Below are 25,784 nucleotides of genomic sequence, written 5' to 3'. Positions count from 1 at the left end.
AGTGCTACTAGGATTATTCATGTACCCATATGTGTTTGAATACCTGTTTTTAATTATTCAGAGTATAGGACTAGGAATTGAATTTCTAGATCACATGGTAACACTTCTGTTTAACTTTTGGGGAAGCCCGAACCTTCATCATTTTAACCTACTGATGTTGGCAGCACTGGTTGTTGTGTTCGTCCGGGTTGACTAGAGAAACCAATCCAGAGACACGCAAATGTGTGTAAGAGAAAACTTTATATCAAAGAGCAATTATACATTTAGGAAACATCCCAGCCCAGTCCAGACCAAGTCCATAAGTTTGATATTAGCCCTGTGATAGTTAAGGTTTATTGTGCCAACCTGGCCAATGAACACTGGTAGAATTAATAGAAGGGCGGAGAGATAAATGGCTCAGTGAGCCTCCCCTTTCTTGTCTCTTGTTCTCTGATGATCAGACCAGGGTGCGGCTGCCTTAACGAGTTCCCAGCTTCAGCTGGCAAGGCTCACTTCCTGCGAGACATCACTGAGGAGAAGCCACATGGACCTACCCCCATGCAGCCCTGGGTGCTGGAGAAGCCGCATGGAGACCCTGCCAGCGCTGAGATGCTTACATGCTCACTGATTTGGCTTTCCTCCTGAAGTTGGCATCATTGCATGTGTTTGTGAGATTAAGGAGAATTTTATAGCTTGGTGTTGGACATATGGGCTAATATCGGACTTATGGGCTTAGACAGCATTGGGTTGGGATGCTTTCTTAATATACACTTGCCCTTTATATAAAACTCTCTCTTATAAAATATGAGTGTCTATGAATTTTGTTTCTCTAGTCTACCCAGACTAGCTCAAGCCCATATGTCAATACTATCCATAAGTTCCTCTTTAGACTCACACAGCCATGCAATGATGCTGAATGCAGGAAGATCACATGCCAGTGGGTGAAAAGTCTTGTGGATCCAGTGGTGGTGGAAGCATCTCAGCACTAGTGTGGATCTCCACCTGGCTCCTCCAGTTCCAGGGCTCTGGCTCCATCAGTGTAGGTCCATGTGGCTTGTCAGCAGGAAGACGAAGCAGAGTGTGTCTCCGGCCTCCAGGGAAGAAGACAGGAGTTCCCAGAATCCTCAGGAGAAAGCCATGCCCACATGGAGGTCTCATTTGGCTATGGCCTGTTTGACAGGCCACACTCCACCCCTTCGCAAGTTGACAGATTATCTAACTGTCACAGTTGTCATTACCTAAATCCATTATTTTAATACAGGGTGCAAATAAATGATATTCTAATTCTATTGTTTCTCTGCACTTAATTGAAATTGGTTTATGAAGAGAAAGTGTCCTTCATCAACTCTTTGATATCCAGAGGTTCAAGTCAGACAGAAAAAACAGAGTGATGTTGATATCTTCCCCTTATGGACCAGTTTTCAGAAGGGGTTGGTTTCCTAACACCTTCCAGAAGTGACCATAAGTTATATTCTTTTTAGCATTAATATGAACCCAAATACTTTGAAAGCATATTGAATTTTAATCCATTGAAGTCATTATCCTGTTGTTATTGTTGTTGAGAATATACACAGCAATACATGCACCGATTCAAGTTTGCGGGTGTACAATTCAGAGGCATTACATTCTTTAAACAGTGCAATCATTCTCACCCTCCTTTTCCAAGTTGCTTCTGCCCCATTACCAAATTTCACTGTCTAATCATTTTCTATCTATTCATTCTACTAAGATTTCTTCTTAATAAGAAAAGATTTCTATCTAATCATTCAAGTTGTGGTGGTGATCTTTTTCATTCCATATAAAAAACCAAGCTCACTGCCATAGAGTGAGTTCCAACTCAGTGACCAAGAGTTTCCAAGGCTGTAAATCTTTCCCTGGAGCAGAAAGCCTCCCCTTTCCCTTGAGAAGCACCTGATGAGTTAGAACTGATGACCTTGTGGTTAGCAGCCCAAAGCATAAATCACTGTCACCAGGGCTCCCTTTTATCCCATATAGTTTCCATATAGTTTGTAAAAGAGCATAGTGCTCAAGGAAGACATTCTTAGCTAATTGAGCTACACTGCTCTTGAGGTTTAAAAAGACTTAAGGGAATATTTTTGGCATAAAGTTTAAAGGTTATCTCAGGGTACGTGTTTGAGAAGTTCATGTAGCCTCTGTGACACCAGGAAGTCTGGAGTTCATGTGAAGTTGAAATTCTGGTCTGCATTCTCCCCCTTTTAATCAGGATTCTTCTATACCATCTTGGATCAAAATGGTTAGTAATGGTAGCCAGACCCTATTCAGCTCTTCTGGTCTCCTGGCAAAGAAAGCAGTTGTTCAGAGAAGTAATTAGCCACACATTCCATTTCCTCCTCCTGTGGCTCACTCACTTCCTCTTGTTCAGAACCAGCCTCAGCAGCTATTTTGGGGGATTTTGTTTTCGTCATTTTTACAGTTGTGTAACTTATTGACAGCATTTACAGTAATTGACAACTCTACTCTTAAGGCAACTTTTTCATCACTGTAAACTAAAACTCAGTACCCCATAGGCGGTCATTCCTTATCCCCACCCCCTGCATGTTTGCCTTTCCTTCCCGCCCCTAGTACCCATTCATAAACTTTGCTCTCTATACATTTGTCAGTCACTGTTCTTTTTGATGTTCAAATTGTACCACATTTGAGCAATGGAAACCTCTTCAGATGTCTCGAGTCTTTTAAACATGGCTCCAAGAGTCTTCCACTGTGAGTTGCTATCTAACTCATGGCAGCCCCATGTATACAGAACTGCCCTATAGGGTTTCCAAAAGGTAAATCTTTATAGAAGCAGACTGCCACATCTTTCTCCCACTGGGCGACTGGTGTGTTCGAACACCAGACCTTTTGGTTAGCAGCCAAGTGCTGAACCACTGCGCCACCAGGTGTCTTCCTGTCCCTCTATAGGTAACCATTTTCTAATTTGTTTTTGGTTAACCCTCCCATACATTTTTTTCTTAAGTGAAAGATTCTATCCTCTATGCATTTTTTTTTCTTGTTTTACACTTGGGAAAATATCTTGGAGCTCATGCCATAGCATCTAGAGTGCCTCATTTCTGTTTGCGGCTGAGTAGTACTCCAGTGCCCAAGCATGCCCTAGTTTACGGAGTCAGCGTCTTCCTGATGGACACCTGGTCTTCTGCTAGCTACAAAGCATGCTGTAATGATTAACTTCATTCCAATATTTAAAAAAATTTGCCAATATATCTATGGCTTATTGTTCTGAAAATGTGATTTGTTGAGTCCAAGAATAAATGTATGTCATTTTACAGGACAGTGCCTAATTCTTCTCTTGTGGTAAGCTATATTGGCTATAACAGTGATCCCTGTTTCCTGGGAAATTGCTCCTTGAGGGCAAGCCATATCATGTGATGTCACTGTGAGGAGACTGGGACTGTTATTCACTCTGATAAAGCAAGCTACTATATTGTTGTGGCAGTCATATAATCCATCAACTGGTGAAGGGGTGGCGTCTAGCTTGTCAATCAGGTCACAGCCAACGAGGCCTCTGTGTGGGCACGGCCTTCTCTTGAGGATTCTGGGAACCCCTGTCTTCCTCCCTGGAGATGGGATACGTACATACTCTCTCTGCTTTGTCTTCCTGCTGACAAGACAAATGGAGCTATGCTGATGGAACCAGAGCCCTGGAGCTGGAGGAGCCACATGGAGACCCTTGCCAGTGCTGAGAATCTTCTACCGCCACTGGATCCACAAGACTTTTCATCCACTGGCCTGTGATCTTCCTGCATTCAGCGTCATTGCATGTGGTGCATGATCCTGAAGAGGAATTTATAGACTGGTCTCAGACATATGGACTAATATTGGACTTATGGACTTGATTTGGACTGGGATGGGATGTTTTCTCAATACACAAATTGCTTTTTTATATAAACATCTTTTTTTTTTTTACATCTTTCTTATACACGAGTGTCTCTGGACTTGTTTCTCTAGTCAACCTGGACTAACACAATTGCGTACTGTCCTATGGGGAAATCCACAGGGCAAGGGACTGTTAGTGGCTTCTGGCCAGCAGTTATGAAGGAAAACGAGGCTCAAACAGAATCCCGCCAAGAGTTAGGTGAATGAGCTTGGAATTAACCCTTTCCAAACTGATGACCTTGCTCCGATGACACCTTGATTGCAGCCTTGTGTGAGACCCTCTGTGGGCTCTTTGCTCAGCAACCAAATGTTACCAGCCTGGTCTGCCCTGCTGGGTGGGCAGACTACCCGTTTTTCTCTTTCTCCTCGTGTGGCGTGGTGTCCAGCCGCCAAGCCTATCCCAGCTGTGTATAGTACCCTCTCAGCCTCCTGTCATCCCCTGTCTGCCAAACACGTGTGTTTATAACAAATACATGCCAGACTGCAGCCAGAAGACTAAGCTAACCTCAACTGGAAATCCTGATCCACAAGCAACTGTGAGATACTAACGTATTGTCTGACGCTACTACATTTTGGCATCGTTTATCATGCAACGGATAACAGCCTCCATCAGGGTTTGCTTTCAACTGTTGGATGGCTATAGGGAGGATGGAAATTAAGGGTCAAGAATCTGCCTTGAGCAGCACTATGTGAACTCCAGCTCTTGCACGGTCTCCATTTCTGCAGTGATTTGGATGACCCATCCACAAAAATCTGGAACCAGCAGTCTGCAGCCAACTGGAATACCATGACAACCAAAAGGGCTGTTATCTGAACTAAACTCAATCCAACACAGACCCAGGAGGCTTGGCAACAATACTGTGTGCTAGAAACTGTAGGGAGAAGGCTCTACACTCATTGCTATGGATAGGGCCTTGGGCCCCAAGCTTAAGGACGGGATTCATTCCTAACATGACACAAGGTCCCGGGGTGGTGCACATGGCTTATGCACAACCGCTAGTTTGGCACTTTGAACTCTGTGGTGCCATGGAAGAAAGGCCTGGTGCTCTGCTTTTATAAAGACTGCATCCAGAAGCCCCTATGGAGCAGGGCTGCAACAAAGATGAGAATCAAGTTGGCAGCCATGAGTTTGGTATTGGTGGTGTTATAAAACGGCACAGGAGCAGACAGAGAAAAGCAGGTGCGATGCCCACAGACACCACTGCTGGGGGCACTTTCTCTGCGGCTCTTGGTTCTGAGAAAAGAGAACCTTAGAAATGAAGAGTCTCAGGTCACACTCCAGGATTGATTCACTCCAGGCAGGATCCTCCACGGAGCTGTGTGTATGCTGAGATTTCAGCAGCTCTAGTCTCGATTACTCTGCGTAGTTTGGGGTTTTTAATGTTCCTCTGCACCAAGCATGTTTTCATGTATTACCTCTGTCACTGGGGGGGATGCTTAAAACAGACCTGATTCTAAAGAAGGGCAGCAGAGTAGAGATTGACGTCCCTGAACTGCAGGGTTGGGTGAGTGGGCAGAGCCGGCTTGGGGCATGGGTGACAGTCAGCCCTGGCCTCTGCCAGCCAGGGAGCTTGTCTCTGAGTAGAAAAGGCATCTGGGAGAAGCTGGAGAGGGCCCCCAGGCCCCTATTGATGTCTGGCCACAGTGGGCTCTCTTAGCTGCAGGTCGGGCAGGAAGAACCACAGGGCCCAAGCTCTAGAAGCAGTACCAAGGCCTGCTGCACTGCAGACAAGCATTTGCGGGCTCACTATCTTAAGGACATGGACGTGGCAGCAAGTAGAAGAAGGGGGTTGGGGTGGGGGGAATGAAACTAAGGCAATTTTTACAGTAATTACCAGAGTTTCTCTCTTTCCCAATTCCTTTAGACAAGCCAGTTTCCAGCTGCAGAGAAGAATGAAGGGTTCTTTTTCATCTTACATTAAGTACAAGCAAATTGATTACGCAGAAGGCAGAAGACAGGGCCTGATTGCTAGGAAATCAGCAATTCAGATGGATTGGGATGGCTTAGCAGGGGCACCTGGGGAGAGGGGGCAAGAAAGTGGAGGAAGCTGGTGCGCTGGACCAAGGACACTCAAGGACTGCCAGGACTGAGCAGTGGGGAGAAGGGGGTAGAAGGATTTGACATCACCTGGCCTAACCCTTACAGCTTACAGGTCCTGGAGGGTAAGAGGCCCAGTGGCACAGTGGGCCAATAACTGCAAGGTCAGCAGTTCTAAATGACCAGGGGCTCCTCAAGAGAAAGACAATGCTTTCTATTCCTGTAAACATTTACAATCTTGGAAACACACAAGGCAGTTCTACTCTATTTTATAGGATCAATATGAGTTAAATCGACTTGATGACATTGAGTTTGGGGGGGCAGGGGTGGGGAGGAGTTTGGTTTTGGAAGCTAAGAGGCACTTCCCCCTCATCTCTCCCTGCCCATCCCAACCCACCTTTTGTCACCAAGTACAGGGAAATCCTTGAACAGATAGTGTCTGCACCACCCTGAGACCAGAAGAACTAGATGGTTCCCCGCTGCCAGTGCTCAGCAAAAGATCACAATAGAGAGTCCTGGGTAGAGTGAGAGGAAAATGGAACAAAACTCAAAACCACAAAAAGGGGGGAACTCCCAAGACTATGGCCCTTAGTGACCCTTTAGGTGTGAAGCTCAGCTTACCCCCTCCCGCTACTCAGTTTCCAGCCAGACAGCAGATGAGTCTGTAAGGAGAAGGGTGCCGCTAGACACACACACACACACACCTGAGAAGAAGCAACCATCTGGGATCAAGAGGTGTGCCCGCCTTTGCCCAAGGACACAGTTCAAAAAGGTCAGGAGGGTGGAAGGGAAACAGGAAACACGGAGAGGAGGTGGGATGAGTGAAGTTACATTTGAGGACTGCAAGCAATGACATGAGACAACATGTGTGTGAATTATTGAACATAAAAGTGATTTGCTCTATAAACCTTCATTCACACACACACCCCCAAAAAACCCTCACCCAATTTGCTTTAAAAAATAATAAATAAAGCTTGTGTAGAAGTTTAAATACAAAGGTACACGGGTACACAAGGAGGGTAAAGGGAGAATGGGTAGGAAAGAGGGAACCGATTACATGGAACTGTGTGTGACCTCCTCCCTGGGGGACAGACAACCGAAAAGTGGATGAAGGGAGAAGTCGGACAGGGCAAGATATGACAAAATACCCATTTATAAACTTTCAAGGGCTCATGCGGGAGGGGGGAACAGGGAGGGAGGGAAAAAATGAGGACCTAATGTCGGGGGTTTAAATGGAGAGAAAATGTTTTGAGAAACGATGTACAAATGCGCTTTACAAAATTGATGTGTGTATGGATTGGGATAACAGTTGTATGAGCCCCTAATAAAATGTTAAAAAAGGGGAAAAAAAAGAAAGAAAGAGATTTTTAAAAAAAACAAAAAAAACAAAAGACTGAAATGTCTACTAAGCTAAACTGGCCGTTTGAGACCAGAGATTTTAGGATGGTGCCCTCTGCCCCACCACACCCAGCTTCAGGGCCTTACGCTGGGCGTATACACAATGATTACAATCATCTGTGTACATCAGAGACCCAAACCACTGCCACCGAGTCGACTCTGACTCATAGCCACGCCACACTGGCATTTCCCAGGCGGTAAATCTTTACTGGGGCAGATAGCTCATTTTTCTCTCACAGACCAGGGGGTGGTTTTGACTCTCTGCCCAGTCCAATGCTCACTCAACAGGGCTCCTTATACTATGACACATTCCTGAGAGTACATTAGTCGTGTACTGCATGCTATGACCGCTTATAGCAGGTGGCAGATCTTGACACACTGGGCAGGTATAGGGTGAGCTGTCTCGTAGTTTGAAAGTCCTCCAGCACCCTGGAAGGGCTGTAACACCTAGAGAAGACCCTGGTGCAACTGAGCAAGCCTTCACTGGACAGCACCCTACCAGTTGTCCCTAAAAGGCTGGGCCAAAGAGGACTCTCCTTTGGTTCTCACCTCCTAAGACAGGGCTCCAGTCCCACTCACATCTGACCAGTTGGAAGGGAGGAGCACAGCTCATGGCGAAACCGCAGGTTACTACCGAAGATGGCCTTCCGAAGATGGCCTTGGGGAAACAGAGGGCCTTTGCCACGATATCCTCTCCACCCACGTCTGCCCTTGGCCTTCCACACTCTTCAGTCTCAGGAAACCGGGAAGCAGGTGGCGATGAAAGAACTATTGGAGGTTGGGGGGGTGAAGAATAAGGGTTCAATCCTAGTCTCCTTTGGGGGTTGGAAATGTTCCCATACTCAATGGTTTGTTTTCTTTCTAAAAGGCTATTCATAATCTGAGGCCTGGTGTGGTTAACGACACCTTCCTGACCTTGGCGCCAAGTCCCCTCAGTCTGAGAGCATCCAGCGAGGGAACAAGGTGAGCTGTGCCACTGGCCTGGCCCCACCAAGTGGTGCCGCAGGCTCCGCTGGTGTTTCCGGGGAGAAGCAGATTGCTGTGGCACAGGAGGAGCGCGGGGTGTCCCCCTGTGCATGGTGTTGTGTGAGTTGAGGACCGCTCATCACCACAACCTTTGTGATCCCAAGTCCCTGATATGGGGGGCGAGGCCCACCACTTGGGGTATACCAGTCCTCCTCTTCTTCCTTAGACTCTGGCCTCCACCATCATCCAGACCAGAACTGGGCCTGCCCCCACCCAGCTTTGGCAGCTGAGAGCTACACTCTACACTCAGGACTCTGCACTTGACAGCCCTGCCAAGCCCATTCCTGGCCACCAAACCCACTGCCAGCTAGTCGATTCCCACTCAGAGGGACGCCACAGTTTCCCCGGGCTGTCAACCTTTACCTTTATGGGAGCAGCCCCAAACAACAAAGCAGAGGGAACTCATTCTGATGCCTGGTGACCCTGTAGGACAGGGTAGATCTGCCCCTATGGGTTTCCTGGACTGGGACACTTTATGGGAACAGAAAGCATCATCTTCCTCCAGGGAGCGGCTACGGTTTGGAACCCCGGACGTTGCAGTCAGCAGGCCAATGCTCACCCAACAGGGTCACCAAGGCTCCTGGTCACAGCCCTGCTTACAGCCGGCATTGGGGGCACCTCAGGGACCTCCACAACAGAAACAAATGCTGTGAAATGCCGGCCCAGTCAGGGCTGCCGGGCAGCCAGGAAGCTCCCCTACCCCCACCCCCACCCCCTGCCAATGCCTGCGACCCAGAGGCCCTGACTTCTGTCAAGGCCTAATTGTGCTGAAACCACACAATTAGAGGCATGGCAGCACCAGTCTCAGGGCCCACCCTGCATTCCTGAGATACGGGGTTTTCAAAGTGGCCCTGCGAAGAAACACATTGAATGGTTCCCCGAGTTGCATCCCATGGGTACTTGGAGGCCGGGGGTGGGTGGGTGGGGTGGGGAAGGGCAGTGAGGACAAGGCTGGTGAAGAGCGAGGGGGGTGGCAGGCAGCTTGGGTGGGGATCACTCCCTCTTGCAGGTCAGTCATAGGTCAAGAGAAGTCCAGAGGTTGAGGTCATGGGGACAGGACACAGAGGTCCTGAAGGAAGTGCTGTGGGAGGCCAGAGCAGCTCCAGTAGGGGCGACACTCTGGGGCACCCCTAGCCCTGCCAGAGCCCAGGAAGGGAGGGATACCTAAGGCTGCCCCCCACCACCTTTCCCAGTGATGGAGGCCTGAAAGAGGCCCTGGGGGTGCCTCTGCCCACCCCACTGTGTTTCTGGTGGGAGGCAGCTAATGTGAACGAGCTGGCATAGCAGAGAGGCGCCCCACTTGCCTGTAGGAGGCAGGGAATGGGGAGAACGCCCCAATGCACACCCTGTGGACATGCCTCCCCCCCCACACACACCCGTGGGACAGTGCAGGGTTGCCCCTCCACACATGGGTGACAACTGAAATAGTAGCCAGGCCCAGGACTAAGCTTTATACAGAAAAAAATGCCTTTAATCCACACAACACTCTGCAGTAGGCACATCTCAATATATATATATATCTATAGGCACAGTACTATTCACCCCATTTTACAGGTGAGAAACTGAGGCACAGAAAGGTTAACCGCTTTAACTAACTAAGATCCCAGCCAGTGCAGGAAGGAGCAGGGTGAGGCCGAGGCTGCCCTGCACCGCCAGTGACACCCCTCTTCCTCCGTGCCCCTGCAGCACAGGCCCCGCACTCCACCGGCTGGCAGGGAGAGGGGCCACCCCCTCCGGACCAGGCCCTGCTGTCTCAGAAGCACCCAGGGAAGGAGAAGGCACATTCCGGAGAGACAACCTGAGAAGTCAGATAACCCGCCAGGGCCACACCGCCCAGCCGGGGGCAGAATGGAAAGCTCAACCCTCTGCCTCGCCAGGCACTCCCTCCCCACCCGTGTAAGAAGCCGAAGAGAACATGGAGACCAGGAGGCAGAGAAGAAGGAGGGGCTCGGGTTGGGGTGGGGGTGCGGGACAGGAAAAGGATGTAAGGTCTCCAGACAGACTCGGGGAGATGATCTGCAGGGTTGGCAGCGGTCACGCTGGCTCCTGGGAACCTTCCCTTCCCCTGGTGGCCTCGTTGGGACCGGACGGCCCAGCGGCTCCAAGCAGCCCAGTCGCTAGAGACGTGCCCTTCTGTCCCTTCCGCCCCTCAGGACACAGTCTCAGGCCCCACCCTGCACGTCTGCCGGCCCTTCGCTGGGAACATGGGTGAGTTGGGGGTGGGGATGGCTGAATCTCCTGACCCGGATGAGACCTGACTGGGAGGTGGGCCGGTCTGGAGTGCAAGGGGCAGTCCAGGGCACAGGAAACACCAGCAGGGATGGAAATGCTTGCCTCCAGCCCAAGACCCCTCCCCCTTTCCCTCAGACCCCGCCTCTTTCCCCAGACTCCACCCTCACCAGTCCTGAGAAAAGGGACCAGGGGCGTCAGGCAGCCCGGCTCTGGAGAGGGAGCAGACAGACGCAGGGGAGGCACGCCCAAAGGCCTCCACCCTTCACTGGTGTAGGCGCCGCCGGTACAGCACTGCCAGGACCGTGGCCAGGAGCGCCCCCGCCGCAGCCATCCCAAGCCATGCAGCCCAGGAGCCAGGCGTGGTGCCGGGCGCCTCCACCTTAGGCTTCTCGTGCATCGGGGACTTCAGGGCGGCTTGCAATCCGGAGTTGGCCCCCAGGAGGTCAGCACTGGGGCTCTCGGTCAGGTGGATTGCAAAGGAGCCCACGGTCTGGGACACATACTCGTTCTCCTCCGGGAAGTTGCTCGACTCTGAATCTAGGGAGTCGCTGTAGCTGATGGCCAGGTCCTGGGAGGTGCCTGAGAATGGCTGGCTGTCCAGCCGGGACACCAGCTCCTCTGGCTTGCTCAGCTCCACCTCTGAGCTCAACGTGCCCTCTGGCCTGGGAGAGTTGCCTCCACAGGGGCCTGCAGGTGCTGGAGCCACTGGGGTTTCCTGCAAAAGACAGGAAGGAACTAGAAAGAGGTCGGGGGTGGCCCAGACACAAGCAGACTAGGCAGCCCCGTTCCCAGGGCAAGGCAGGAACTAGTACTGTAAGCCCTCTCTCTGGCCCTAATGTCCGGTGGCCACTAGTTCTTGGGAACCCAACCCACTGGTGTGACAAGACAGACGGGAGGGAGATATAGCGGTCCGATGGCAATCCTGGGTGAGGTGGCCCCCTCCTGTGTCAACATTCTGCGGGCTCAGAGGCATGGCCACCTGCCTGCAGGGTCCCCTGGATCTAGTTTCTCCAGGCAGACAGCAGCAGTGAGGCTAGGGGGGTGGGGCTGAGAAGGGAGAGCTGAGTCAGGGTCTTGAAGGGGTAAGCCAGACATCCTGGTGGTTCAAAGCATCAGGCAGGCAGACCATGCCCCTCCCTCTCACTGGCTCCTCTCCCTTCACTTCCTCATCTACAAAATGGGGTTGCTAAGCTTCATAGAGAGCTTACACACACACACACACAACACCTCTCTCAAACTCACAGCCATTGAGTTAACGCTGACTCACGGCGACCGGACAGGACTCGGTGGGTTTCTGAGCCTGTCAGTCTCACTGGAGAAAGCCCCATCTCGCTGCTGAGGAGTGGCTGGCGGTTTGTGAGAACCAGGAGGCCACCAGGCTCCTCCCTAAAAGTGTGGTGGGCGGGGGTTGCTTAAACAAGCTGGACCCCCTTGAGGTATCCGCACTTAGGAGTTCTAGTGAATTCTGAGGATCATGAGGCTGGTGCTCAGTTGGCTTTACATCAGTGGTTCTCAACCTCTGGGTTGAGACCCTTTGGGGGTCAAATGACCCTTTCACAGGGGTCACTCAATTCATAACGGTAGCAAAATGACAGCAATGAAAATGATCTTATGGTTGGGGGTCACCACCACATGAGGAATTGTATTAAAGGGTCATGGCATTAGGAAGGTTGAGAACCACTGCTTTACACCCTCCAAAAAGGCCCTAGGGCTGAACACAGAAGGGGCCTGGGAAAGGGTTCGAAGGCAGGGTCAGGAAAGTAAGCAGGAACAGGGCCTGGGTCCCTGCTAGGAGAGGCAAGCACTCACCTCTGGCCTCCTGCTTCTGGGCACTGAGCCGGCACGCATGGAGTTGGTGGGCAGTTTGGATGGAGGTATGGTAGAGGTCATCACAGCAGGGGGCTTCAGGGTGGGCAACTTAGAGGGTGCTGGGCTGGTGGGTCCTTTGGAAGCCACTGTGTTTGCAGGCATCGTGGGTAACTTGGAGGGGGCCGGGCTGGTGGGCCCTTTGGAGGGCAGTGCGTTTCCAGGCATCGTGGGTAACTTGGAGGGTGCCAGGCTGGTGGATGCCGGGCTGGTGGGCCCTTTGGAGGGCAGAGCGCTTCCAGGCATCGTGGGCACTTTGGTGAGTACTGTGCTGGTGGTCACAGAGGCTGCAGGTACTCCTGTCTTACTGGAGTAGATGGTGGCCTCAGCCTGGTCACCAGCACTTCCTGCAGGACCCAAGCCAGCCACCTTGGAGGAGGTGCCAGTGGATGGAGCTGACACTGGGGGTCCAGGCAAGCGGCTTGCCCTGGGGGTGGTGCGGCTCAGGGGTTGGAAGGAGACAGACGGAGACACAGGCCCACGGGGTGAGGTGGGGCTGGAGACCATGCCTGTAGGTGGCAAAACAAAAGTGGAAATATAGGACTGTAACCCTAAAATCATGGTCACCCTGGGACCAGAGAGCTGGACAAGGGTCCTGCTGCCACCAGTCACATGGGCCTGATGACATCCAGCCCTCTCCATCTCTGAGGTCCTTCTGGTCACTACTCTCAGGCCTGCAGGCACCTCCTTGGGCTGGATCTACCCTCACTCCTAGACCTGTAGCCATCCCATCAGAGTGACATGGTCCATCCCCTTTATGGCCCCTAGGAGCAGGAAGATCATCACTAATTGTTCTCCCTGCCTTTCCTTCTGCCTGGGCCCTCCTCCCTCCTCTTCCCTCTCCCACTTTTTCCTAAGCCAGGTGGCACAGGTCCAGGGAAGTGCAAGGGTTAGCCTGTTGTTCATCAATCCTGGATAGGTAACAGTTTGGGCTCCGGCCTGTTGAGATGTCATTTGTTAAAAGGAACTCAGGATGTAACAGCCCCTCCTTTAGAGTCAATTCCTTTAAAACCCATTGATTATTCAAAGCCTGAGTGTGTTGAAAACTTGTTGGCTTTTGTTCTCAGACTGGGAGCCTCAAATCCATTCATTTATCTCTGGTTTATAAATAGCTCTGGTTCACTTGAGAGACAGCATGATCCAGAACATTATATATCACCCCCCTGGGCAAAAACTATTCTATTGATATGTCTTTCATTTAGCCCATGGAATAGAACTGAAAACACTGTTGAGAAAAGGAAATCATTTAAGTACAGGCTGGCTTCAGACTGGAATTCATGAATTATTGACTTGTACAGATTAAACTTTTAAGTGCCTAGACTCTATTTACACACAGAATAGGGGTTGGTGATAGGGCAAAACTTTCAGTAATACTCGTCCACAAGTATTACTACAAGATTATCACATGCCGTAAGAAAGAAAGGAGGGCATTATAATGATACATTGTGGTAGCCCAGGGCTCCCATTCACTGGGCACCCTCAAAACAAGAGATCCAACAACTGCCAACTCCATAACCTTGGGGTAGCAGTCTTAAGACATGGCCCTGCTTGATGCTCACCTTCATGAAGCAGTCACTGAAGGTATGGGTGCTGTAGCAAAGCATGGTGAAGGAATCAGATTGTACTCCGCTATCAGAAAAAAATAGTACCTGGGGTTGTAAAGGCTTGTCTCTAAACAAACAGCCATCTACATGAGGTACAGACTAAGTCCACATGAAGGAAGCATACCAGCCTGTGTGAGCGCTAAGGACTGTAAATAACAAAACCCAAATCCGAAGGAGGACAGAGCTTAAACTGTGAACGCCTCGTTTGCAGAACGCTATGGATGACCTGAGAAGCCCAAAATCCATTTGCAGGATCCCCACAGAGATGAAGCCCCGGTGAATCCCTGTGACCAAAGTCCAGGGTGTGAGCAGCCCTGCTGTCAGACAGAGAGCAGTGTGAAGTCGACTGGGGTGGATGCAGCCAGGTTGAAAACATCATCCCCTATCATTTGATCTCCTTTTTGACATGTTTTAAGTTGATCCAGTTTTTTAATTTTCTGCTTTCTCTTTGAGGTCTTTGTATGTTTTATCTCGTCATTATTGTTGGGTTTTCTTTGCTTTGTTGTTGTTTTTGTTGTACAGTGAACCCTCACCACTTCGCGCTTCGACTTCCGCAGCTTCACTCTATCGCGGTTTTTGGGTAACAGCGCATGCTCTGTCATTACTGCCACTGATTGGCTCATACTGTACACGCTTCTGTCTGCATCGCTACGTATCGGAGCTACATATCAGATGCATTTTTGCTTTTGTACAGTGTACTGTAATTGTTTGTGATTTTTAAGAAATTTTATCTAAGCCCTATGATGGCTCCTAAATGAGCTGCTTCTTCTAAGCCTTCTGACAATAAAAATAAGCGCCAGAGGAAGATGCTCACCATCCAGGAAAAGGTAAAACTTTTGGATATGATCAAAGATGGCAAGAAAATCGTGGAGGTTGCACGCCATTTCGACTTGAATGAGTCTTCCGTTCGCTCCATCCGTTGTACTTCATAATATAATAAATAATAAATGATAATTGTAACGTCCAAAATGTTTTACTGTATTTTCCCTTTTTCGTTTAATAAATTGGGTAATACGAGTGTAATGGTGACTAAAGGGTGTTTTTTCATGTCCTCTATGCTCTAACTACGAAAATATTTGATTTACAAATAAGGAATCCTACTTCGCGGAATTTCATTTATCACGGTAGGGTCTAGAACCAATTAACCGCGATAAATGAGGGTTCACTGTATATGAAATCCAGGATAGGTAGCTCTATCGTGACACAGTGACTGGATAGGGGCATGTCAGGAGACAATGGGGGAGATGGGGAGCTAACAATATGAGAAGAAAATATTCTGAAATTGGGTGTGGTGACGATTGCACAAATCTTAATGTGACTAAATGCTTAAACTGTATGATGTATGAAGTATACGCCTACCAAACAATTTTTTAAATTGTTAATTATTCAGGGTGCCAGGAAGAGGAAGCAGGGTCTGGGGGCACTGCTCTGAAGTCTGTGGAGTCATGAACATATGAATTGATGGCCTGGTAATCCCTTGAGTAAGTAAAAACTGTTTCCTACAAACCGTGCTCCCTTTGGTCCCATTGCTGGAAAGTTCTCTGATCATTGTAAAACATGTTAACTATTTCCCCCATGCAACTTGCCCACTCAGTTTGAGGTATGCAACCTGTTTGATTATATCTGGATCTTTAAAACTGCTCGGAAGCAGAAACCTGGCTGTTTCCTTCTATAAGGGCTTGCAGGAATAAACCGAGGATTTCTCGAATCAAGCTGGTTTCTGTTTGGGGCTATATGGTGACAGGCTATCCCCAGACCCTTTGCAGGCAGCAATAGAATCCTGGTGGTGCCTCCGAGACCACCAACAGCAGGAGCAATCCTGGATCAGGCAGAGGGGCAAAGGAGGCTCAAGCAGACCAGTTCACACTGCTCCTGGGGTGTGGGGCAGTGGGTACAAATTTCCAGGAGGCCTAAGGTCTGAGGGGTGGGGAGGGGCAGGGAGAGGGCAGCAGACAGTGATAGTTCATATAGACAGCCACACTGAGATTGCCCCTGGACTCTTGATTGGGACATGAACCCCAAATCCCCCACCCCAGATGCTCAGGGAGCCTGCCTTCCAGAACATTTTAATCTAAGTGTCCAGTATAATCTTTATACATCAGAACACGAGCCCTGGTGGTGGTGTGGTTATTCGTTGGGCTGCAATCCAAATGGTCAGCAGTTTGAAACCACCAGTAGCTCTGAGGAAGAAAGACAGGGCTTTTTACTCCTGTAAACAGTTACAGTCTCGAAAACTCACAGGGATCCTTGTAAGCCAGCCTTGACTTGATGGCAGTGAGTTTGGTTTTTAGATTGACGCTACAGAAAGATACATCAAACTCTAACTATCAAATCACCAAAATGATTTTAGTTCCCTTTTGCAGTTTTGTTTTCAGTGTTCCATAATGCATACCTTTTAAAAGCTTGAATAGAAAAAAAAGTGCTATTTTAAAAACTTACATGGAATCCTGTTTGTAGACTAAATTTAGCTTGCTGACACACCAAAATCAGATAAGATAAAATCAAAGTGTCCATTGCCTCCTTGTGGAAACGTGTGGGGAGATGGGAAGGTGGGGCACTGTGAGCTTTTAACTCCTCCTGTGCCCTGAGGCTGGTGGGGCACCGAGAGAGATGTCAGCCTGTGAGGGAGGTTATGATGGACAACTGTATATTCTTAAACCTGATGAGAAGGATTGGTGACTCCCTGGGAGCTGGAGACCTCTTTGAAGGGGGGCAGGGACTAAAGAGCTCTTCTGTCCATAGCTGGTCCAGTCCTGTTCTCCAGGTCTCTGCCCTCTAGGCTCTGACAGGTCTCTCTGGGGGAGTGTATAAATGGCCCTAATTCTCCACCCTTCCCTGCACCCACACCCTTGCCATGTGACTATCAGTTCCTCCACCCCTGAATCTGCGGGGCCTGTAAGTTGCCTTAGCCCATGGGATGGGTCGGGCGTGGTGCGTGGCCTGTTCTGAGTATGTGCTTCAGGAACTCTTCCTCCCCCGCCCTCTCTGAATCCAGCCCAGCTGCCAGGAGATGGGCTTGATGGCTGAAGGACGATTGACCACATGGAAGAGCCACAGGTATCCCCAGGAACAGAGCCACCTCACTGATCACTGAGAAGAGACTCAACCACCCTGCTGAGTCAGCCCCCAATTCCTGACACACAGACTCGTGGGCATTGGGAGCTACTACATCCGGGGCTGGTTTGTGGCACAGCAAGGCCCTCAACTCCTGGCTCCATGCATGCGTACCTGCTGTGGGGGCACTGCCCTGTCCCGTGTCCTGCTCCTGACACCTGATAGAGGTCAGGGGGCTGACGGCCGCCGTCAGAGCAGAGGAGGGCTCCAGGGGACCCTCTGGCCTCCTTGGGACGGCCCCAGAGCTGGGGGCCAGCGGGTTTTGTTCCGATCTCTGTAAAAGAGAGAAAATGCGTTCCTCTCCCAGGAACCAGAAGAGGGCCTTAAGCTCACAGGTCAGGCCCCTCGAACCCCCACCCATGCCTCGCAGCCAGGGGCCCAGCGACCCCTCACCGCAGCCCTGTCGGTGTCAGACCCTGTCCACAGGTGCTCTGGCACCCACTTCAGAAAATACACCGTCATCCATGGGGACTCCATGTCCATCTGTCTTGCCTACAATAAGGCCTCCCTCTCTGTAGCTCAGATCCTGTTTCTGGGACGCAGGCCCACAGTTCAGGGTTTCTTGAACTGCCCGACCCCCATCCCCAATTTAACTTTGTTGGCCACAGGAACAGGCCCTCTTACCTCCTGCTCCACACCCTCCCCATCTGGTCACTGTCCAGGTCTCTTTAACCCAGTTCAACATCTCACAGGGACCTTTGCAACGACCTCCACACTTGGGCCGCACAGCAGCTGGCTGAGGTAGTTGTAGGGTAAAGGCCCGGCCAGGGGCCTGGCAGCTCCACAGAGGGAGGCCTGAGACTTCTGAGCAGAGTGTAGGCCTGGTGTGTGGGTTAAGAGAGTTTCTGGAAGGCTGGGTCAGTGGGAGTGGGCAGATAAAAACCAGGAGGCCCGAAGCAGATGGTGATGACACACCTCCCCCAGGGTCTCTGTCGGCTGAGTGTCCTGGACAGGAGTTGGGTAGCTTGGCTGGTCCTCTCTGTAGCCATTGAGGGAGGCGCTGGGGGCTGCTGTGGGTCCTGGAATCTCAGTGGGGACTGACCTTGGCTCCATTGGGGCTGGGGGGCAAATCTGATTCCCTGAAAAACAAAGAAGGAAGCACTTTAGGAAGCAGGGGGTAGGGGGGACCATGTCCAGTAACAGGAGAGGTTTGGGTGTTCTCAGAGGGGCCCCCCACCCCACCCCAAGTCTGCGGTATCTGCCTCTCACAGCTCCAGAAGCTGTCCTGATGTGGACAAGCATCCCTGGGGGGTAAGAGAGGAGGGGAGGGGAGGGAAGAGTGAAGCCAGGAGAGAGGGGGAAAGAGGAATTGGGGGGAGGGGCAAGAAGAGAGGAGGAAGCAGGAACACCTCAGGCTTCTGACACACACACACACACACACACACACACACACACCCGCTGCCCCTCCCAGATGGGTCAGCAGTCAGTCACTCCTCTCTCTCAGGCCTTCCCCTCCTCCTCCTCATGGCTGCCACCAATAACTGACCCCACCCTGAGTGCTGCCCCTGAGCACCCCACCATTGTCCCCCCACAGGCTGACATTGGGAGAGCGCCCCGTTAGTTTCCAGGGAAGGAAAGAAGGAAGGAGAAAAGAGGACAGGGGAGGGTGGAAGGGGGAAGGGGGGGAGAGAAGAAAGAAGGAAAAAAAAAACAAGTGGGGGAGGCAGGCAGGCAAAGATGAGATGTCTCAGGGCCATAAACCTGCCCAGGGTCTCTCTCAGGGGTTGCCTGGGAGGACTTGTCTTCCGCTGGCTCGAACACTCCTGAAGCGTAGCTATTTTCTCCCAGTCTCACCCCGTAGACCCCACCTCAGCACGTCACTGATCCCCCCACTGCCCCGTCCCCGGCACTTGGACCAGAAGTGGACACTGGAAAGGAACCAAGGGGTAGCTGGGCGTTCCTGGAGGGCAGAACTGGCGGAAACGAGAGGGCTGAGGAGAAAAGGGGACAGAAGATGGAAGAAACCCATGAAGGAGGGCAAGAAAGGAGGGGGGAATGAAATGAGATGCGTAGAGGGCCGGGGGGGTGGGGGTGGGACAAGGAAGGGATGAGAAAGGGTGGGAGGCACATGTAGATGAAACCCCATTCGCAACGCACATTGTAGGTGCCAGACCGCAGCTCAGCACTCAACATGCCATGGTCTCATGGGATCTACTACAGCCTACTGCTAAGAGCCCCATCCTACAGGTGGGGACCCTGAGGCCCAGGGAAGCTAAGAGATTTGGCGAAGGGACCCAGCTAGATCCATACAGAGGTTTGTCCATCACCCAGGAGTGAAGGCAGGCAGGGTGACACAAAGGCAGGAGGCATAGGGGCGAGGGGGGGGACGGCAGGGGAGGCAGGGATTCAGGAGGAGGGGGCCGAGGCAGCACACTCACGGGGCAGGTGGCTCTGATAGACGCTGGCCACTATCTCAGCTAGATCAGTCAGTTCACAGGCCTTCAATGCCTGGATGAGAGATGCCACCCAGCCGCTTCGCCGCTTCAGGCTGTTGAAGAGTTCCCAGACTGTGTCCCGGTTCCCTATGCGTATGTAGGATGCCCGCAGCCGATCCTGGAAGACACAGACAGCACCACTGCCCTGCTCAACCCAGGCGGCCCAACTCCTTCCTTAGGTGGGAAGGGCAGCAGCAGGATAGGGCATGGAGGAAGCTATGAGAGGGGCAGTGTCTGAACCTGGGTCAGAGCCCAGGGCAAGGCCAGGGTTCAAGTCCAAGTATGGGGCTGAGGAAGAAAAGAGAAATAGTAACAACAAAAAGAAAGCAACGCACACAAAGAGACAGGCACTGACAATGCGCCAGGCTTTCTGTTAAGGGCTTTGCGTAAACCGTATCATTAGCACTATTATTAGCCTTCCCTTGTTTTGGATTGGTGTGAGGGGTCATAGAATCTCTACAGAAGCAGAGTGAGCAGCTGACTTAGCTTCCGCACATGTGGTCTCAGGACTCCTTATCCCGATTCACCGATGAGGAAGCTGAGGGTTAGCAGAAGCTAGGCAGTAAAGTGGAAGGGAGGGTGTAAGCCCAGTTAACGCACAAAAGGCAGCAGTTTATACATCCCCAGAGGGAGGAAAAGTGTGTGGAAAAAGGAAGGTGGGAGAGGGCAAAAGAGAAAGGATGGCAATTCGACCTTGCAAGTCTGGCTAGACCAGAGGATGTACACGGGTACAGATAGGAACTGGAAATACAGGGAATCCAGGGCGGATGAGCCCTTCAGGACCAGTGGTATAAGTGGCGATACTGGGAGGGTGGAGGGAGGGTGGGTTGGAAGGGGGGAACCGATTACAAGGATCTACATATAACCTCCTCCTTGGGGTATGGACAACAGAAAAGTATGTGAAGGGAGTCGTTGGACAGTGCAAGATATGACAAAATAATAAGTTATAAATTATCGAGGGTTCATGAGGGAGGGGGGAACGGGGAGGGAGGGGGAAAATGAGCTGATGCCAGGGGCTTAGGTGGAGAGCAAATGTTTTGAGAATGATGAGGGCAATGTATGTACCAATGTGCTTTACACAATTGATGTATTTATGGATTGTGATAAGAGTTGTATGAGCCCCTAATAAAACAATTTTTTTAAAAATGAAAATAAAATTAGTCATACTTGTAAAAAAAAAGAGAGAGAGAGAAAGGGCGGACAATCAGCAACAAGGGGAGTGGGGAAACCAGAGCAAGCAAGCAGAGAAACAAAAACCCAGAGGAAACATTAACCCCAGGGTTAGGGGACAAAGCATATGTTTGCCCTTGGCCTTGAGTATACAAGAGGAAAGAGCCACACCCCACCAGGGAAGCAGGGAAAAGCAACTGGGCTTCAGAGAAGGGCGATTTCCAAACAAGCCAGCAGGTGCCCCTGGGAAACACAGTGGTCAACCTGACAACAGCAACTGCAGGGGAAGGGTGGCCTGCCAACCTGACCCAGAGGGAGCAAGAGTTCCAGAGAAGCTAGAACAGCCTGGCTCCTGTGAAGTCTCAAAACCGAGCCCGGGGGCAGTGGTTCTCAACCTTCCTCATGTCTCCACCCTTTCATACAGTTCCTCCTGTAGTGGTGACCCCCAACCATAACATTATTTCATTGCTACTTCATCACTCTCATTTTGCTACTGTTATGAATCGGGTGACCCCTGTGAAAGAATCGTTTGACATCCAAAGGGGTCACGACCCACAAGTTGAGAACCGCTGCCCTAGGGGATTGTGGGGCAGTTTACAAAACAACAGGTTGTCAGTCTTGCAACGTGTGAAGGTCAGAAAGTCAAAGAAAGAGTGAGGAACAATTTCAGAGTAAAGGAGGCTAAGGAGACCTTGGAGTCCCGGTGTAGCGGCCTAGGTGTTGAGCTGCTACCCACAAGGTCAGCAGTTTGACTCTGTCAGCTGCTCTGAGGGAGAAAGATGAGGCTTCCTGCTCCCAAAGCGATCTGCAGGGAGGGAGGGGAAAAATGAGGAGCTGATGCCAGGGGCTTAGGTGGAGAGCAAATGTTTTGAGAATGACAGGGCAATGAATGTACAAATGTGCTTTACACAATGGATGGATGTATGGATTGTGATAAGAGTCCTATGAGCCCCTAATAAAATGATTTAAAAAAAAAAAAGCGATCTGCATCCTCGGGACCCACAGGGGCAGTTCTACTCCGCCCTATGGGGTTGCTGTGAGTTGGAAACGACTTGGTGGCAGTGAGCTTGAGGTTGTTTTTATGAAAGGACATCACAACAAAATGTGACACAATTCTGAGATGGATCCTAAGGCCAAAAGGACATTATGGGGGCAGCTGGTGAAACGTGAATGGGGTCTGGAAGTAGGATGACAGTAAAGTAGCATGTATGTTAAGTGTATGTTGTATGTAGGAGGTATGGTAATGCATAGGGCACGCTGTCAGCAATGTGCTCTCACATGGTCCAAGGCTGAAAATAACTTTTGTACGCAAGTCTTGCAAGTCTAAAATTATTTCAGAGATAAAAAAAGAAACAACACACAATTGAACCTTGGGGTTCCCTGCCAGAACGTTGTCCCAGGACAAGAATAGAATCAAAACTGAACAGGCCAAGGGCCAAAAAGAGGAGAGAAAGAAGGTTCTGGTAGAAGTGAGAGAGGAGACCAGGCCAGAACATCTCAGAGCCTCTGGACATGGCCAGCCGCCATATTGTTGAGCGTTACATGAACCCAACACAAGAGGGCGTTCAGTGAAGCCATCCTGAACCACATTCAATGGAAGGAAAGCTAAATCTGTGATCCCGGGTTAGCATTAACTTGATGGAAGTGAGTGAGTGTTTTTGTGATAAATGAGCAGTAGGACAGTATAAAGGACAAGACGTGAGAGGCACGAATGGAGAAGGAAGGAGCTGACCCTGGCTTCGGATGGGGCTGAGCACTGCATTCCACAGCCCGGCCACCAGCCTGTGTCCCACGGCCATCTCCCTGGCTCACCTGGTCACTTGGCGTGAGGCAGGCCAAGAAAGGCAGAATCTCAAGAACATCAACAATGCAAAACTGGCTGTGATTGTTGCGGATATAACGGTAAGTCTCGTCCTCGGCAAATGTCATCACTGCTTAGGTTCTGAAGAGGGAAGGGGCTCTGCCTCCCGACGGGCGGGTGAACTGAGAGAAGAAAAGAGACTGGAAGGAAAACAGGTCACACATGGCAACAGGGTTGGGGGTGGGGTTGAGACAAAAAGGCAATTCTTTCTCCCTCATCTGTTTGGGATTTCCACTTTGTTTGGTTTGTTGTTGTCTTTTTTTTTTAGGGAGCAGCACATCCTATTTGATTATGGCCCAGGTCCCAGAGACCCCAGCGGATCTGATGACAAACTAATTGATGGCCCCAAAGAATCCAATCCAGAAGCTGCAGACTCCACTGCTATCCGCTTGGTTGGTCAGGGTTGAGGGGGGCTCTAGCTGCCTCCATCGTCCCCAGGTCGACGCCTGCAAGAGGTCCGAGCAGCTGGGTCTGTGATTGGTTTCCTTCCAGCGCAAAAGAGCTCACCCCAGAAGAGATGCTTCTTTGGGGATGGAGAAATGAGATAGGGGGAGGAAGTAGCCCAAGATGATAATAGTTAGATCGCCCTAATTCCAAAAACGAGACGGCAAGAATTTAGAGGACTTCCTAAAGAGCAGAAAAGCAAAAAACCGAAGTCTGCAGGTTCTTCCCAGAACGCAAGTGTGGGCTCACCATTAAAGCTCGCCACACACAAGTTCTTATGGTAAGAGACCACTTCCACGCCTCTTAACTTTGTGTCCTGGTCCAAGCTACTAGGCTTCTCCTCATCCCCCAAATGGCTCAGAGAGCTTGTTTTGACAATATCATTGTTCCTGCCGATAAGCTTGAAAATTTCAAATTTTCAAAGGGAAAATTTCAAAAACAAGCAATTGCTGCTGTTTGCTGTGTTATTTCAGATGTGTGTGCTTGTTGCTTTCTTTATCTGCCTCTCTCATCAGCGAGTGCTGCAGAAAATGAGAGAGGCAGGGCCTCTGCCATGGCCCAATTTAGACGCAACCAGGGTGGAAGAGATCTGTAAACATATGTAACTAAGACTTCCAGGTAGTAATAGAAGCTGTAACACACAGGAAGCAGGGTGAGGAGGAGGAGCTAGCACCCTGGAGAAGAGAGTGCTACTTGAACTGACTGGCCAGAGAAGTGTCTCTGAAGAAGTGACGTTTGAGCAAAGCCCTTCTTGGCTGTAGGAAGATGGGTGTTGCAGGCTGAGGGTGCGCTGAATGCACACGCCCAAAGGTGGAAACAGCTTGGCTTGTTTGAAAGCTAGAAAACAGGTCATGCAGCCGAAGCTTAATAAATGGAAGAGGGGGCAGAGATGGCTGACTGGGTCCACTTACTTCCGTAGGGTTCTGTAGGAGAGGGGGGTGGGGGTTACTTGGAGTGCAATGGGAAACCATTGAGGATGGTGAGTGAGGAAGGTGAGAGGATCTGACTTACTGTCAGGACCTCCCTGGCAGTGTGTGTGGACCCTGGACTGTAGGGGCAGGAGTGGAAGCAGAGAGACAAGGTAGGACCCATCGCAGGGGAGAGATGGGTATGGCCGGGATGGCAACCACGTGGCAAGAGGTGGCAGGACTGACTGGGTGTGGGGGGTGAGGGAGAGAGAAGCATCACCACAGGTAGGTGGGGCAGCAAGGGCACTGAGAGTTTTGAGTAAGGAAGATTGTGATGCTGGTGCATGTCTGGAAGGGCAGGAGGCACAGGAGAGAAGGCCTGGCTGGAGTAAAAACAAGTGCCATTTGAGCGGCCAGGTGTCAGGCTTGCATGAGGCCTCTCATCTTACACAGGAGAGGGGACCTAGCCCAGTGGGAGAAAGGGCAACAGCCCAGACTAGCTCCAGGTTGCTTTGTCAAACAACCACCAGGTTCTTCATTCCTCGAGGGACAAGTGCTCCTCTTCCTGGAGGAAGAGGGAGGGGAGGGGGGAGCAGGGTATCCTCTAAGCCTTCAGTGGAGCAAAGAACTCCCTCTGCCTGACACCCAGGCAGGGGCCAAGAGGGCATCCCGTGAGACATTCCTACTGCCCCAGTCTTTTAAAGGGGGCTGGGATGGGATTGATAGTTCCAAAGGGGGGCAGAAAGCCTGCTTTCAGTCATGTTTATTGTCTGCAGGCACTTCCTAAGGGTCTTTCACAACATCGAGAGTGGGGAAGTGAGACCAAGGGGCAGGACTGGCCAGAGTTTGGACCAGGTCTGCCTACTCACAGGGCGCGAAGCCCAGGAGGGGCCGCTGTGATTAGCTGGGGTGAAGTGCATTGTCCATGAGGGGGAATGGATCTGGGAGGAGGCCCCATTTAGGAGCCCTGGTGGCATCCTGCTTATGTTCAAAACCATCAGCCTGGGAGAAAGACGTGTTACCGTCTAGGACACTCACAGGGATAGTTCTATCCGGTCCTATATGGTCACTACGAGTCAGAATCGACTCGGCGGCAGTGAGGTTTTTGGATTGCTTTCTTAATCTATTTTTTTAGCTAGTTGAGTGAGAAATGTGGTATTTCAGAACAAGCTAGGGGCATTCTAACCCTGACCTCCACGGCCCCCCGCTGACAATCCTGGCAAGCCTTTATGAGTCTTGGCCTGCATGTGCACAGAGAACGCCGTTTTTCTGTCTTTTGTTCTCCATGTCAGAGGCAGTGGCGGAGGAGCGGTCCCAGCGTCCCCGGAAAGTCTCCGACCGGAGGGCGCCAGAGCCTAGGGGAGGGGGAGGGGCGCTTTGAGACTCCGCCTCCGGCCTGGGCTCGCGTTCCGGGGCCGCTGCCTGGGCGGGACCCAGGCCCCGGAGCCTGGCGGGGTTCTTCCAACAGGTGTCCGGGCCCAGAAGTGCCAAGACCCAGGGGAGGGCCGTAGGCCTGGACGCCCGAGCGCTGCAGCCGCCATCGCCACCGCCTCGGTGAGCCCGCCGTCCGGGGTCACCCTGAGCCTGCCGTCCGCAGCGGGGCCCGGCGGTCGGGGCTCGGCTCCCTCGGGCCCAACCTTTCTACCACCCCTACGGTGTCCCCCCGCCCCCCGCGGCACCGTCCCGCCAGCTAGCCCGCAAGCCCATTTCTCCCCACCCCGCGCCCGGTGCCGGTGGGCACCCCCGGGGAGCCCACTCCGCTGAGGCCGCCGCGCCCCGAAGACCACAGTGCGCCCTCAGTCCGCAGGACCCGGCGCC

At 51.3% G+C, this 25,784-nt stretch overlaps 1 protein-coding gene across 2 annotated transcripts; it reads right to left on the bottom strand.

Annotated features, from left to right (window-relative positions):
- Nucleotides 1–9,776: 9,776 nt before the first annotated feature.
- MAVS (mitochondrial antiviral signaling protein) lies at nucleotides 9,777–25,294 on the bottom strand. 2 transcript variants are annotated; one of them, XM_045295282.1, is made up of 7 exons: nucleotides 25,159–25,294; nucleotides 22,566–22,754; nucleotides 19,527–19,701; nucleotides 18,064–18,227; nucleotides 17,263–17,422; nucleotides 12,374–12,939; nucleotides 9,777–11,279 (listed from the first exon to the last, which is right to left on the bottom strand). In XM_045295282.1, exons 2-7 carry the CDS (start codon nucleotides 22,680–22,682, stop codon nucleotides 10,827–10,829), a joined length of 1,635 nt encoding a protein of 544 aa, XP_045151217.1. In that variant the 5' UTR covers nucleotides 22,683–22,754; nucleotides 25,159–25,294; the 3' UTR covers nucleotides 9,777–10,826. The 2 variants fall into 2 exon arrangements, with proteins under 2 accessions (XP_045151217.1, XP_045151216.1); XM_045295281.1 differs by lacking the exon at nucleotides 25,159–25,294 and having other exon boundaries at nucleotides 22,566–24,994.
- Nucleotides 25,295–25,784: the final 490 nt, after the last annotated feature.

Source organism: Echinops telfairi, unplaced genomic scaffold, assembly GCF_000313985.2.
Source record: "Echinops telfairi isolate 266 unplaced genomic scaffold, ASM31398v2 ScPeMD7_5592;HRSCAF=6446, whole genome shotgun sequence".
NCBI classification, from domain to species: Eukaryota; Metazoa; Chordata; class Mammalia; order Afrosoricida; family Tenrecidae; genus Echinops; species Echinops telfairi.
The sequence above is the reverse complement of the archived record's forward strand: the minus strand, read 5'-3'. Positions and strand labels throughout refer to the sequence as shown.

Bases quoted from the DNA above. Each gene is read 5' to 3' on its own strand.
- MAVS (XM_045295282.1), bottom strand. From the start codon at position 22,682: ATGACATTTGCCGAGGACGAGACTTACCGTTATATCCGCAACAATCAC. The intron at 19,702-22,565 runs GTGAGCCAGGGA...TGTGTCTTCCAG, and splicing joins GCCTCACGCCAAGTGACCAG to GATCGGCTGCGGGCATCCTA. The intron at 18,228-19,526 runs GTGAGTGTGCTG...TTTGTTTTTCAG, and splicing joins CTATCAGAGCCACCTGCCCC to GGAATCAGATTTGCCCCCCA.